Below are 16,237 nucleotides of genomic sequence, written 5' to 3' on the forward strand. Positions count from 1 at the left end.
CTCTGAGTGTTTCGTGTTTCTCTGAGTGTTTCTCTGAGTGTTTCTTTAAGTGTTTCTCTGAGTGTTTCTCTGAGTGTTTCTTTAAGTGTTTCTTTAAGTGTTTCTCTGAGTGTTTCTCCGAGTGTTTCTCAGAGTGTTTCTCCGAGTGTTTCTCCGAGTGTTTATCCGAGTGTTTCTCTAAGTGTTTCTCCGAGTGTTTCTCCGAGTGTTTCTCCGAGTGTTTTTCCGAGTGCTTCTCCGAGTGTTTCTCCGAGTGTTTCTCCGAGTGTTTCTCCGAGTGTTTTTCCGAGTGCTTCTCCGAGTGTTTCTCCGAGTGTTTCTCCGAGTGTTTATCCGAGTGTTTCTCTAAGTGTTTCTCTGAGTGTTTTCTCTGAGTTTTTCTCTGAGTGTTTCGTGTTTCTCTGAGTGTTTCTCTGAGTGTTTCTCTGAGTGTTTCTCTGAGTGTTTCTCTAAGTGTTTCTCTGAGTGTTTCTTTAAGTGTTTCTCTAAGTGTTTCTCTGAGTGTTTTCTCTGAGTTTTTCTCTGAGTGTTTCGTGTTTCTCTGAGTGTTTCTCTGAGTGTTTCTCTGAGTGTTTCTCTGAGTGTTTCTCTAAGTGTTTCTCTGAGTGTTTTCTCTGAGTTTTTCTCTGAGTGTTTCGTGTTTCTCTGAGTGTTTCTCTGAGTGTTTCTTTAAGTGTTTCTCAGAGTGTTTCTCTGAGTGTTTCTCTGAGTGTTTCTCTGAGTGTTTCTCTGAGTGTTTCTCTGAGTGTTTCTTTGAGTGTTTCTCCGAGTGTTTCTCCGAGTGTTTCTCCGAGTGTTTCTCCGAGTGTTTCTCTGAGTGTTTCTTTAAGTGTTTCTCTGAGTGTTTCTCTAAGTGTTTCTCTGAGTGTTTCTCTAAGTGTTTCTCTGAGTGTTTCTCTGAGTGTTTCTCTAAGTGTTTCTCTGAGTGTTTCTCTAAGTGTTTCTCTGAGTGTTTCTCTGAGTGTTTCTCTAAGTGTTTCTCTGAGTGTTTCTCTGAGTGTTTCTCTGAGTGTTTCTCATCACCTGTTTGACGAGCGCTCTCTTCTTCTCTTCGTTCTGCTCGTCCTTCCCGGACAGGTCTCTCTCGTACTGAGCCTTCATGGCCTGCATGTTGACCTCCAGACGCAGCTTGGCGTCCTCGGTCCCCTGCAGCTCGTCCTCCAGCTCCTCCAGCTGCGTCTTCATCTCCTCCAGCTGCTGGTCCAGAGTCCGCTTGGACTTCTCCAGCTCGTGCACCTTCATCACCAAGAGGAGGAGATGAGTTTAGTTAGTTTGTTTATAGTGTCGTGGACAGTCCCCATTCATCAGCTGTCACAAATGGGGCAGCTTTAGCCAACATGCTCATTTCCAGCTGTTGTCCAGATGATAATAGACACCTTTTTAAAATCACAATACATTAACAGCATTAGTTATAAAGAAAGGATGAAAGACAAGTAGATAGAGGCGAAAGGATCAAAGAGAACAATAAACAACACACGTTACTACATACATGTCACATACAGCACGTCACAATCACACAAACGAGGGGTCCATGATCACAACATGTATCACACACGCCACATCCAACACAGACGAGTGTGTGTAGGTTCTCAGTGAACCATGTTTTTAAGTGAGCTGTAAAGGTGGTATATGTATGTATGTCTTAGTGGGTAGAGAGTTCCAGTTTTGTATAGCTGTCACCGAGAATGATAACTGACCACAAGAGGGGTGAGACTAATTCATTTACATCGTAGAAGTGTGACACAAGTGACTAATGAACTCACAACTCCATGTGTCTAAAGCAGTATGCATGTTTTTTACCATAACAAAACTAGTGTTGAGCCTCATGTTTTGTATCAGAGGAGGATACAGGTGAGACCAAAATACAAGAACCTGGAGTTATGATTGATTAAAAAAAATGAATGCCTCACCGTGACGCAAAGACTATAGGGCGGGGGGAATTAAGACTGTTAACAGCGTGGTAAAGTAATGCTGTTTGCATCTAATTTCATCTGAAACCGTATGCATTACTGTAACAAAAAGGTCTAATGTTGAGCAGATGTTTTGTTTCAGGGGATAGGCTATAGGTTTTTTCAAAATAACAGTGCCTCAGATTCAAAACTTAATTTTAGCGGCTCAAATTCAGTACATACTATGATATACTATGATCATCTCTCACATCACTTACTGTTTAACAACTTGCTCAAAGCTCACTACCACTACTCTGAACCACCAGAGTCTTTATTGACAACAATGCAAAGTACTAGGGAAGAAATCGGAACATTCCCATCACTGCCCGACACTTAAAAAAATACAAATTGTTAAATGTATGGCCTGTATTGTGAGCCTCTATGTCGCTTTTCTTTCAAAAACTATATAGAAAAATAGCATTGTGTCTAACTGCTGCATTTACAGCTGTGTGTGTTGCTGTCTCTTTTTGAACTAACGACCAATAAAGAAATATCCACTGAATTGTCGCAGCATACCATTGATATTTTAATATTTTAACCCTCCCACACACTCACGTTCTTGCCCACGTCGTCCTTGGAGCTCATCAGGTCCTCCATGTCAGCGCGCAGCTGCTTGTTGCTCCTCTCCAGCTCCTCCTTGGCCTCCAGAGCCTCGTCCAGCGCTCGGGTCAGAGCCAGAGCTTTGGTCTCCTTCTCCCGGGCCTCAGCCTCCGCTCGGTCTCGCTCCTCTGCGAAACGACACGACACGCTCTTCTCCTCGGCCAGAAGCTGCAGAGGAGGAGGCAGAGACAGCCTTTTGTGAGAACTATTCAAAGATTTAGCTCTAATGTCATATGTACAGCAGCTACAGTGTAGATATGGCAATGAAGAGCTTAAGTACAACAGGCAACAACATAAACATATAGAGGACATACATTAGTAAAGTTGAAACACAGCAGCTCTTTTTTCAACATCAAACAAAGACAAATATTGTTGTCTTAATATTTGTCTTTGTTAAATGTTGCAAATGGAGCTGCTGTGTTGCAAGAAAAATGTCAGAATTGATCTGAAAATAAAGTAATATCGTACCGTTTAAAACAAATTAAAAACAATTAAAATAGGGCAAGACATAATATATATATTATTTATATGTTATCTACTTGAAGTGCGTTCTGTCCTGGTCAAACTTCTTCTGCTTCTTCTCCAGGCTTCACACGATCTGAGTACTTCTACTTTTACTCAAGTACAAGATCAGAGTACTTCTACTTTTACTCAAGTACAAGATCTGAGTACTTCTACTTTTACTCAAGTACCAGATCTGAGTACTTCTACTTTTACTCAAGTACCAGATCTGAGTACTTCTACTTTTACTCAAGAACCAGATCTGAGTACTTCTACTTTTACTCAAGTACCAGATCTGAGTACTTCTACTTTTACTCAAGTACACGATCTGAGTACTACCTTCACCATGTATATTAAATATATATATTTATATCTACCTGGTCGAACTTCTTCTGCTTCTTCTCCAGGCAGCTGACGGTCTGCCTCTGGTGGTCCAGGTCCACGGTGAGGTCGTCCAGCTCCTGCTGCAGACGGGTCTTTGTCTTCTCCATCTTGTCGAAGCCGAGGGTCTTCTCCTCCAGACGCTGGCCGGCCAGCTCCAGGTCCTTCAGGAGCCTCTTCTTCGTCTCCTCCAGACCCTCCATGGCCCCCACGTCCTCCTCCAGCTTCTTCTTGCTCTCCGACAGCTGCAGGAACAGCAGAGGTTACAATCAAAAATGACAAAATGTTCTTTATTTCTACATCAGACCCCAACACACTCAAAAGGAGGGGCACAGGAAGTCGTTCAAGCCTTTTGAGTTTCTCTTTTTTCTTTTAACCCTCTCTGAAGTTCCCTTGCAATATCCCTAATTCATTAGTTTGTATATATTATACTCAAAATTAACCTTGTTGAATTAAAATAAATGTTTTAAAAGTGCCACTACTTTGCACACTTATATAATGTAATGAGTATCCTATGCTTTTGCTATTTTGAAATACATTTTAAACTATAGTACATCAAATAACAATACAAAAATCAGGAGAAATGAAAAAAACTAATACTAATTATATGAAATAAAAATAAAAATGAGAAAAAAATGAATAAATTATAATAATAAATGAAAAAAACTAATACTAATTATATGAATAACACCAATAAGAAATAAAAATAAAAATAATGATAATTTTTTTTATAAATTATAATAATAAATGAGAAAACAATACAAAATCTGGTAAAAACAAAATAAAACAATAAAAAATATAAACAATAAACAGTCAACAAATCCGGAAAAACAAATACAATTAATACTGATAATAAAATAACAATCAATAAATCAGTAAAAATATGATATAATAAAAAAATAACAATACTAATAATACTTAATACATAATAATAATAACAATCAAAAAGTCAGGAGAAAAAGGAAAAAAAAATCTCAGGTTTTATTTTATTATTTTATATTTGTGTAATTTGTAGATATTCTATAAAAATATATCTGAAACAGCGGTGTGTTTATTATGTATTCCATCGTGCCTTGTTTACGTGCTCCTGCAGCCAGACTGTCTCTAATAAAGAAGTAGTAAGTACCTGCGCCTGCACGCTGAGCATCTGTTTCTCCAGGTTCCTGCGCGCCTCCTCCTCCTCCTCCTGCTGCTCCTGCAGAGCGCTCTTCTCCTCCTCCAGCTGACGGTTCCTCCCGCTGAGGTTCAGCTTCTGACGCGTCTCCTCCTGCAGCAGCTCCTGCACAACAAACGGTCATATGTTTACAGTTAGATTCACAGGGACAGGGACACAAAGGAGAACTCACGGCTGCAGCTTGAGTTTCTTTCTTATAAAACACATGTTTTTAACTATTTATTTGAATTATCCAGAATATTTTATTTTGTTTATATTTGATATACTTTTTTTAAATGTTTGTATTTGATTTTAAATTGTTAATTGTTTTTCCACTTTTTAAAGTATTTTGAGTATTGTATTTTATGTCTGGTCTCTCTCTCTCTGTCTCTGTGTGTCTCTCTGTGTGTGTGTGTGTGTGTGTGTGTGTGTGTGTGTGTGTGTGTGTGTGTGTGTGCGTGTGTGTGTGTCTCTCTCTCTCTCTCTCTCTCTCTCGCTCTCTCTCTCTCTCTCTCTCTCTCTCGCTCTATATATATCTATATAATGACTCTGTTTCTCACCTGTGTGATTGATAATGATTGTGTTTCTCACCTGTGTGATTGATAATGATTGTGTTCCTCACCTGTGTGATTGATAATGACTCAGTTCCTCACCTGTGTGATTGATAATGACTCAGTTCCTCACCTGTGTGATTGAAAATGACTCAGTTCCTCACCTGTGTGATTGAAAATGACTCAGTTCCTCACCTGTGTGATTGATAATGATTGTGTTTCTCACCTGTGTGATTGATAATGACTCAGTTTCTCACCTGTGTGATTGATAATGACTCTGTTTCTCACCTGAGTGATTGATAATGATTGTGTTTCTCACCTGTGTGATTGATAATGATTGTGTTTCTCACCTGTGTGTTTGATAATGATTGTGTTTCTCACCTGTGTGATTGATAATTAATCAGTTTCTCACCTGTGTGTTTGATAATGATTGTGTTTCTCACCTGTGTGTCCTGCAGCTGACCCTCCAGTCCAGTCACGTCTTTGGCCATCTTGATCCCCTTCCTCTCTGAATCCTCCAGGACAGAGGACACGTTGTCCAGCTCACTCTGGAAACACAGAGGTTTTCAACGTAAATCAAATGCATTTTGAAATATATTCTAATAAAAATGGACAAACAGTAGAATGAATGTATGTTTTAAATGTAATCAAATGATCTGTTAGGGATGCACGATTTGGAAAAAATAACCAAATAGACGGCAATTATTTTCACTGATGTTGCAGATGATTAATGATATTGGAGGGATTGATCACTGCAGTAGTTTGTGTTTACCCGCAGTTTGTGTGTTTACCTGTAGTTATTGATGTGTTTACCTGCAGTGTGTGTTTACCTGTAGTGTGTGATTCCCCTGCAGTTATTGATGTGTTTACCTGTAGTTATTGATGTGTTTACCTGTAATTATTGATGTGTTTACCTGTAGTTATTGATGTGTTTACCTGTAATTATTGATGTGTTTACCTGTAGTTATTGATGTGTTTACCTGCAGTTTGTGAGTCCTCTCGGCCAGCTCCCCCTTAGCCTTCTCCCCCTCAGTGACCCGGGCCATGAACTCCTGCAGCTGCGCCTCCACCTTCTTCCTCTTGTGCTCAGACTCGGTCTTGTTCTGCTGCAGAAGCTTCACCTCGCCCAGCAGATCCTTGTTGGCCGTCTCCTGGCTCTGCTTCGTCTTCTCCAGGTTGGCCTTGAACTGATCACGATCAAAAACAACAAATAGATAAATAGATTTGTAGATTACGGACATAATGTTTACCACAACATGAGACTGAGCTGCTCTGTTTAGGGGGATGTTTTGGGTTGAATCAGTTTAAGATTACAATGCTTTGAAGAAGTAGAAGACGACATTCTTTATTGAGATTTGGCATACTGTACATCATTATGGCTGTGTCAATAAAGTTATTTGTACTCTTATGTTACCCTCTTGGCCTGCTCCAGCTGCTCGGTCAGCTCCTCCAGGATGGTGCCGTGTCTCTGCCTCATCTCCTGGATCTGACCCTCGTGGTTCTTCGTTTCCTCCTCAATGTTTTTCTTCAGCTCCGTCACTTCCTGCTCGCGCTTCGTCCTACAGAGAGCAGGGACACCCATAGGTAATGAGCTACAGTAGATGTACTCTACACCACTAGACCCCCCTAGTGTCTCTGATATAAATGTGTAAGGTAGTGTGATGGAAACTTCTGAAGCAATGGAGACTCAGAGAGACACGAGGAGAGCAGGAACTTTTGATGAGTACAAATACTTTGTTACTGTACTTAAGTACATGTTTCTGGTATCAGTACTTTACTCCACTACTTATTTTTCTGACGACTTTTTACTTTGACTTCTTACATTTTGAACACAAATACCTGTACTTTCTACTTCTTACATGTTGAACACAAATACCTGTACTTTCTACTTCTTACATGTTGAACACAAATACCTGTACTTTCTACTTCTTACATGTTGAACACAAATACCTGTACTTTCTACTTCTTACATGTTGAACCCAAATACCTGTACTTTCTACTTCTTACATGTTGAACACAAATACCTGTACTTTCTACTTCTCACATGTTGAACACAAATACCTGTACTTTCTACTTCTTACATGTTGAACACAAATACCTGTACTTTCTACTTCTTACATTTTGAACCCAATACCTGTACTTTCTACTTCTTACATGTTGAACTCAAATACCTGTACTTTCTACTTCTTACATGTTGAACCCAAATACCTGTACTTTCTACTTCTCACATTTCCCAAACAGGCTGGTTCCTTTAGTTTGAATGTGTGTTTGGTGGCGTGATCATTATTATTTAGAGTCATTGCGTGCCTATTGATTTGAACACGATCCGTGTATCCATCATTTCCTGGTCTTCTCTAAAGAAGAGGGACCAATGAAAACGTTGTCATGTTGCCGTTGTTCAGCATGGAAACATTCATTAGCTAACAATGACATTATTGTTCTATTAATATAAAGGGAGGTCAGGTACTCTTTAAAACAGCTGCTAGTTATGGGTACTTTTTACTTAAGTACATTTCAAAGCCCTCTTTACTTTTACTTAAGAAGTTTAGTCAGTACTTCTACTTTTACTAGAGTATTTTTAAACATGAGTATCTGTACTTCTACTTGAGTAAAGGATATGTGTACTCGTGCCATCTCTGCTCTGATATAAATGTGTAAAGTAGAGTTACCTGAGCTCCTGCTGAGCGGCCGTGGTGTCCAGCGTGTCCTCCAGCTCCGTCTTCAGCGCCTCCAGCTCCTCGCTCAGATCCCGCTTCAGTTTCTCCGCTTTGTTCCGGGCGATCTTCTCCGACTCCAGGTCCTCCTGCAGCTCGCTCAGCGAGGCCTGCATCTCCCGCACGTTCTTCAGAGCGTTGTTCTTCTGGCTCACCTCGTCCTCGCCTCTGATGGAGAACAACCAAGAACATGCATGAGAATCTCAGAAGGAAAGTGAGACAAAATACTGAGATGATGGGAAAATAAAACCTGGAAACGAAGGGGCATTTTACCACAAAAATAAGACGTGCCTGAGTTTGTTTTATTAGAGCTGCTTGTTCATTTTTACATATATATGTCAAGAAATACCTATTGAATACATTTTTATACAGTTTTATATGTAATTCATCAAGTAAACATGTCAGAAACAGATGATTTAGGGCCTCTTGAATCCCTGCTTTTCTTTGTTTTATATAATTTTAAACAAATATTTACCCAAAAAGGACATTTAAAATCGTTATCTTGGACTTTGAGAAACTTGGTATGGTCATTTTACACATTTTCCTATTTACCAATCAATTATTTGACAGAAAATAACTGGGAGATAGTTTTAAATGACTGGAAACTAAGTGCAATTTTCCACAAAAATAAGTTTGGAGTTATTTTATTGGTGCTTCTTGTTGAGTTTTACATATATATGTCAAAAAATACCTATTGAATACCTTTGTATTGCTACTTTTTAGTTTATTGATAAATTAATACTATAAAAAAACCCATGTATTAGTCTGAGTGGATGTTGCCTGTGTGTAAAGTCTCCACCAGGTGGCAGCAGACACACAGGTACGTAAAGCAGTTGATGCTTCAGCTGCTTTTTAAAGGACTCTCTTATTAAAGGAGCTCCATGCTGTAAGAATATGTACAAACCAAACACAGAGGGACTCAAAATGAACACATAACCACATTAAGACCACAACAAGACAAACAGCAACAACAGAAACCAACATGAGTCTGAGAGCTACTATCTTATTTTTTTAATCGCCAAATGTTACGTGAGATTTTCTTACGTTTTGTGTTTGATATAATAGACGCAAACATTTTGGCATTTGGACAACAACAACAAACGTGGACTTTGAGACACATTTCTCACTCTTGTTGGCGCTTAATGGACTAAAGGAATAACCGAGAAAGTAACCAAGAGGATTAATTGATAATGAAAATGAAAACAGGTTGACTAATCACTAGTTTGTTGACAAAGTGAAAGTAATTCATCAAGTAAGAATGTAAAAAACAGATTAATTAGGCCTCTTAAATCCATGCTTTTCTTTGTTTTATATAAATTTAAACCAAACATTAAACCAAAAAGGACATTTAAAATCGTTATCAAACTTGGTATGGTCATTTTACACCATTTTCCAAACTATCTTCCTATATACCAATGGATCAAAAATAACTGGGAGATAGTTTTAAATGACAGGGAGATGCAATCTTAACTACAAGAAGATTCAAAACAACGGGGCTCTCCATATGTCTGTGTCCCAGGGCCCATTGTCTCATATGTACATTATTAAAGTCACTGATTACACACAGCAGTGATTCGCTCAAACTTTGTAAACACATTCCCATGCAGTGAGAGTCAGAGGGTGAATACAGACGGCAGGTCAACACGGAGGAAAGCTCCGAGGCTGTTCTGTTTTATTTTATAAGATGATAAGATCAGTCCGTCTGATTGCAGGCTGGATATAAAACAGCAGGTGTCGTGTTTTGTTCTGATGAGCGCTGCGTACAGATATGTTATCCAGACTGACTCACTTTGTGAAGCACAAGCTCAATGACTCAACTTCAGAGCTCTTAAAGCCAGATTTAGCTCACAAAAAATGTTATGTCACACTCATTAGACCTTTTCCAATCCAACCCCTACACACTCCATCTCTAGAGTTTAAATACAGAGGCAAGAAAATCAACATCTCTTTAAAAAACGTTATAATCAAATAAACATGTCTACTATTTTTTCGAACAGTAGACATGTCGTGTCTCTACTTTAAAGAGTCCTCTCCTGCTGATGTTCAGGTGTATATCAGTATGTAGTGTCTCTACTTTAAAGAGTCCTCTCCTGCTGATGTTCAGGTGTATATCAGTATGTAGTGTCTCTACTTTAAAGAGTCCTCTCCTGCTGATGTTCAGGTGTATATCAGTATGTAGTGTCTCTACTTTAAAGAGTCCTCTCCTGCTGATGTTCAGGTGTATATCAGTATGTAGTGTCTCTACTTTAAAGAGTCCTCTCCTGCTGATGTTCAGGTGTATATCAGTATGTAGTATCTCTACTTTAAAGAGTCCTCTCCTGCTGATGTTCAGGTGTATATCAGTATGTAGTGTCTCTACTTTAAAGAGTCCTCTCCTGCTGATGTTCAGGTGTATATCAGTATGTAGTGTCTCTACTTTAAAGAGTTCTCTCCTGCTGATGTTCAGGTGTATATCAGTATGTAGTGTCTCTACTTTAAAGAGTCCTCTCCTGCTGATGTTCAGGTGTATATCAGTATGTAGTGTCTCTACTTTAAAGAGTCCTCTCCAGCTGATGTTCAGGTGTATATCAGTATGTAGTGTCTCTACTTTAAAGAGTCCTCTCCAGCTGATGTTCAGGTATATATCAGTATGTAGTGTCTCTACTTTAAAGAGTCCTCTCCAGCTGATGTTCAGGTGTATATCAGTATGTAGTGTCTCTACTTTAAAGAGTCCTCTCCTGCTGATGTTCAGGTATATATCAGTATGTAGTGTCAGGTCAATCAGGATGATGCATACTTCCTGTTGGAGGACCAGTTTGAATTTATGCCATTGAGCTCCTCTCCTCTTTCTCCTACCTGGTCTGCATCAGCTGCTGCTCGTCCTCCTTCTTCACCAGCTGACCTTTCTGCTCGTCTAGCTGAGTCTGGAGCTCAGAGATCTGGTCCTGGAAGTCGGTGGTTTCCCCGTCCAGCTTCCTCTTCGCCTTCTCCAGCTCCTGACGGGTCTTCTCCTCCTTCTTCAGTCTCTCTGAAGTCGAAAAGAGATTATATGATGGGTTAGAGAAATGTATTTTCATTGAGGATTTGTGTGAAGCAGAACTCCTGCTCTCTGCTGCACTCTCATTTTAACCTCTCACCTGATTGTGTGATTGCACTATCCTCCTTTTAATGCACAATTTCATCGTTGTACCTTTAATCTGAATGTATTTTTTACATGTCGACTGTATGCTATTTTTAGTTTGTTTGTATGTCTTTTACTGACTAACTGTATTCTGTGTGATATCAATGTTCTGTGAGATGTCTATGTGAAGCACTTTGAGCTGCACTTATTGTATGAAAGGTGATTATTATTATTACATTATTATTATTATGTATTGTACTTGAATTCTTTACCTTCCAGGTCGACCATCATGATCTCCTGCTTGTTCTTGACCTTGCTCAGGTTCTTGGCTTTCTCTTCCTCTTCAGCGAGCTTCGAGGTCATCTCGTTGACGCGGTCGTCCAACAGCTTCTTTTCCTGAAGGAGGGAGATAAAGGCAGGTTAGCACAGAGCGGTGCAGTGATGACGTATTTCTGTAGTGGACCCTGAAGGCAGCATCTCCCTGGTTCTCTCCACGAAAAGAAAATATGATTGTTCCATGTGATTTTGTCAGAAAGTAATCTGTTTAACAAGCAAACGTTTATGATTCTTACACGTTTCTCTCCACATATTAACACCACTTTATGATTTCTGAAGTAAAAAGCTAACATTAGGCTATAAAGGAACTACAGCACGGTCACATGACTTCACGTCACCACCGCTAAGCTAAAGGTGGCTAATGTTGGGCTATAAAGGAACTACAGCACGGTCACATGACTTCACGTCACCACCGCTAAGCTAAAGGTGGCTAATGTTGGGCTATAAAGGAACTACAGCACGGTCACATGACTTCACGTCACCACCGCTAAGCTAAAGGCGGCTAATGTTGGACGTGATGACGTTTAGTCGTCTCATTTATACACTTGTTAGCAACCGCCGTTTTTAAATCCACCAGTGGGGTATTTACTGACGTATTTGATGAAGTAGCACAAACATTTCTTCAGCTTTTGTTAACCACAGACCTTATTTTAGGCTAACAACCAAACACACAATTAGAAAACCATTGACTTCAAGATGGGGAACAGGAAGTGCTAACATTATGACTCATTCCCGGGTTTTAGGACTCATTCCTGCCCCTCTCTTCAGCCTGAATGCAGACCCTCACCTTAGTGAACTTGGAGTTCTGGTCCTCCAGCAGCAGAATGTCCTCCTCGTGTTTCTTCATCTTGGCTTCAGTCGTCACTTTCTCCAGCTGCAGTTTCTGCCGGGCGGCCTCCTCCTCGTCCAGCTGCTCCTCCAGGTCCTACACAGGGAGGAAAGACAAAAATTAACAAAATAAATATTTTCATATAAACATAGGTAGTTAAAAGTACATTAGTGCAATGAAACGATAAAATAAATAGCGTGTATATTCTTATAAATATACAGTGGTTTTAACAGTCATATAGGTATCATTCGAAAAAGTCATATTTTGAAGTGAAACCATAGTGTTTCGGTATCCCTCAGCCAGATGTTCACCTGGATGTGTGACTGCATCTTCTTCTTCTCGTTCACGGTGCTCTGGCTCCTCTCCTCCTCCTCCTCCAGACGGGACTCCAGGTCGTGGAGGATCTCCTCCAGCTCCTGCTTCTTGGAGGCCAGACGAGATCTCATCTCCTCGGCCTCGGCAAACAGCTCCGTCTCCGCCTGCAGCTGCTCCGCCAGGATGTTCTTCTCCTCCACCAACTGCACGGACATCAAAACCTCCATCATGCATCCTCGAATAACATCTACATAGTTTGCTTTGGCTGGGGTACCTCAAATTCAAACTCAAAGGTTCTATTGTCAAAGCTACAGTGTAGAAATGGCAATGAAATTCTTCTGACCTGAGCTCCTCCAACAATGCAAAAAGTATATATACATGTAAATAGAATATGATATGTAAGTTATAGCTTAGATATGAATAGAATTGGCTTATTTGAAGCTAATATTCTTGCAGGATGTTCTTCTCCTCCACCAACTAACCAATTAAAAACCTCCATCATGCATCCTTGAAATAACATCTACATTTGGCGGGTGTACCTGCAAGTTATAGCGTAGATATTAATAGATATGGATATTTGGAGCTAATGGTCTTGCCGTTTCGAGTTTGTTTCCTCATGGTTGATTGCACATATTGTCTTGTCCATCTTCCTCGGTTTCTTTAAGCCACTTTAGACGCCTTTTCAAATTGACATTTCCACCGCAATGCATTTTGTGAGTTTAATCCATATAAGATTTAAGTTGTTTCATCGGCACCAACAAAGAAAATGGGCGAAACACGACTTTAAAAATACAAATAAAGAGGCGAAACTCAAATAAAATGATAAGAAAACTTCTTATTGTTTCTTAGATGCAAACAATAACGTTAAACATAACGTTTCTGATTCTAGGTATACATTTTGTTACATACTGTTGACACAACACAAACAAATGGTCTCTATACCTAATAATAATACTGATCTGTAACGTGTGGGTGTGTGACGTACCTGCTGTTGTTTCTTCTCCATCTCCAGCATCTCTCCCTCCACCTTGCTCTGCTTCTCCTTCACCTTCACCAGCTCCTCGTCCTTCGCCTGCATCTCCTCCTCCTGCCGGGTCACCTGCAGCAGAGGCTTCACCTGCAACAGATCAATATGTGGGATATTAATGACCTCTAGAGTCACCTGTGACAAAATACATGTACCAGCATTTTCTGTGAACGTCATCGTGTCTGGGGAACTTTTTATTTTCTTTAATACTCTTTTTATGTCATTTTTGCAAACATTTAGACATAACATACATACATACAACATACACCCGCATACACACTCAAATGTGTGCAGACTAGTTACTGCACATATAACGAACATCTCTCCATGGGTGACAATAATCTCACCTTAATCATGTAGCAAGATATCTACGTATATCTCAGTTTACATACCAATTACTTAAATAAAAGCACAGAGAGAAAATTAATAAGAATAATACATTATAATCCTGATGACCTGAGGTGTGGCCTCAATGAGAAACATCAAATAGAAGGGAAAGAAAAGAAAACAAATATATACTATATAGTAATAATAATAACAAATAAAAAGGGAAGATTTTAATGTACCGGAAAAATGGGGTAAATTCTGGTCAAATATTATGTTTTTATTTTTCTGTTTTTACAGATAGATATCTTTGAAATCCCTTATGATGATTTGCCGTTGAAGCCTCTCCAACCGGAGGCTTTAAAGGATTATAAAATACATTTACCTGAACAACAACTTAAAGGTGGGGTAGGTAATTCACTTCAGAAACACTTTTTGTTATATTCCATGGAATGCTCTTAACATCCCGATAGCAATGAATATCTGAAGTGCTTTGACAAAAAATCCATAAAAAGATGTCATCTCTGGAAGCCGTAGTACTGTAAAAAGCACGACCAATCATCTGAGCCGGCCCGGCTAAAATAACTGGATGGCCTACCTGCCTGTCAGCCTTCCATCTGTGCACAAACTTATCTCGTGCCCTCATTGGTCATGTGCGCGTTCGTGTGTGTTGGAGGAGGGGCTCTATAAGGAAGGGGCAGATTTTTTCTGGCTGTGTATTTTCAAATTCTAGCGATCTCGAGCCGGTTTCTCAAACTTACCTACCCCACCTTTAAGTGATCAGCAGACATGTTTGTGACGTCACAATGTATGAAGAGATTACAACAGATTAGATCATTTTCATAGAAGTAGAGTATATATTTAAAAGAAATCATGACAAAGCAAAACTGTGACAATTTACATGAATTAGACTCTAATATGAGCTTTTTGAACCTTTTTAGAAAGATAACACTTCATTAGACCTTTCATCTCAAAAGATTTAAGGCCACTGGATAAATATGAGTGGAATAAAGATTCCTAAAAAGTGAAAAAAAACTTTAAAGGCCCTCGACTTTGACGAGGTAGGATGGCGCTGTCCTCCATCGTTGGCGTCTTGTTTTATCAATGAGAGCTGCGGCGCTGCTGACTCTCTTTCAGAGGATTTGTGATACACTTCAAACTTAGGAGGATCTATTCTTACCGGACATTATTAGTAGAGAGATTTGTCTAATAGATTTTGCATAAAACCTGACATTGAACAATGGAAGCCTCTCTAACGGAGCGCTGTTCTCACAGTGTGGCGACTTGTTTCTTGTTGCATCGATGAGAGCGACTACTGCTGACTTGTAGGACTTCAACTGATTTGTTTAAACACTGACATGCACACACACACACACCTTGGTGAAGAGCCTCCACCACTGCCAGTGTTTCAGCTTCAGGTAGGCAGCACAGTTCCTCTGCAGGACCTTCAGAGCACTGAGCTGCTGCTGCTTCTTCGCAAAGGACCTGAAGAAATAAAAAACATTGACATTTATTGCAAAAGTACCCAGTAGTTATTGTGCACATGACAGCAAATTCCTTAGACCAGGGGTGTCAAACTGGATGCTGATTGGTCAATTTCGGACATTCTGCAGTCTGCTATTTTCCGCTAACAGACCATTGCTAAAGATAACTAAGGAGGAACAAGGGGACTATGTGCAGTCATATCAATCCGCAGAAAAAATTCCGGTCAATTTAAGGTGAGAGGTCGCCAAAAAAACCATCATGTGGATCCATGATGGTTAAACTGTTCCCAGTAGAGCACTCAATTTCATCGCGGGCCACATCAGCGTTATGGTTGCACTCAAAGGGCCGGTTGTAACTTTAAGAATATATAAAAATACATATATAAATATATAATATATATAAAATAATGTATTATATTCCATTACTGCCTCTGCATTGGATTATTATCGGATAGGGTAATAACTTCATAATTAACTACGTCTGAAAGCAGAAGTCTAGGGCAAATCATTGCAAGTCTCTTCAGTGCGCATGTCACAAAATGAGATGCATTGTGGGACATGTAGTTTATAGGCAAAGTGCTTCTGTAAAGTGGCATGTAACCGTATAATAAACGTATTTTATTCTTTCCAAGCTCTTGGGGAGCCACATCAAATGAAGTCGGGCCTTGAGTTTGACACCCCTGCCTTAGAGTCTTTTTATACGGGAAGCTTATACAGAAACTAGTCTTAAATGAGGAAGTTCTTAGAAAATGTAATAATTGCCTTAGACTCTTTAAATGTCTTACTTGCGTGCCAGGTATCCGCGGCAGACGGCCTGGAAGTAGATGATGATGTCGGTGATCTTCAGGTCCCGCTCCTCCTCCAGGTGAGCCAGCACTCCGGCTCTGAAGAAGATTTTACTCTGACCGATCCGGAAGAGGTTCAGGTCGAGCTCCAGGGCTTTGATCTGCCAGAAACAGAGAGAGGTGTTGGA

At 39.8% G+C, this 16,237-nt stretch overlaps 1 protein-coding gene across 4 annotated transcripts in view; it reads right to left on the reverse strand.

The window, feature by feature from the left end:
* LOC117479995 (myosin-10-like) overlaps positions 1–16,237 on the reverse strand; it is a 78,058-nt gene that overhangs the window by 7,557 nt on the left and 54,264 nt on the right. For all 4 annotated transcript variants that reach the window (XM_034127129.1, XM_034127128.1, XM_034127132.1 and 1 more), the window contains 15 exons: positions 16,050–16,210; positions 15,157–15,265; positions 13,415–13,546; positions 12,426–12,632; positions 12,073–12,210; positions 11,222–11,345; positions 10,685–10,856; positions 7,805–8,017; positions 6,550–6,694; positions 6,116–6,322; positions 5,579–5,683; positions 4,558–4,710; positions 3,428–3,676; positions 2,505–2,717; positions 1,024–1,236 (listed from right to left, as the gene is read on the reverse strand). In XM_034127129.1, coding sequence (XP_033983020.1) covers positions 1,024–1,236; positions 2,505–2,717; positions 3,428–3,676; positions 4,558–4,710; positions 5,579–5,683; positions 6,116–6,322; positions 6,550–6,694; positions 7,805–8,017; positions 10,685–10,856; positions 11,222–11,345; positions 12,073–12,210; positions 12,426–12,632; positions 13,415–13,546; positions 15,157–15,265; positions 16,050–16,210 — 2,541 coding nt within the window. The remainder of the gene's footprint in view (positions 1–1,023; positions 1,237–2,504; positions 2,718–3,427; positions 3,677–4,557; positions 4,711–5,578; positions 5,684–6,115; positions 6,323–6,549; positions 6,695–7,804; positions 8,018–10,684; positions 10,857–11,221; positions 11,346–12,072; positions 12,211–12,425; positions 12,633–13,414; positions 13,547–15,156; positions 15,266–16,049; positions 16,211–16,237) is intronic.

The sequence above is a fragment of the Trematomus bernacchii genome, unplaced genomic scaffold (assembly GCF_902827165.1).
Source record: "Trematomus bernacchii unplaced genomic scaffold, fTreBer1.1, whole genome shotgun sequence".
Classification (NCBI taxonomy): domain Eukaryota; kingdom Metazoa; phylum Chordata; class Actinopteri; order Perciformes; family Nototheniidae; genus Trematomus; species Trematomus bernacchii.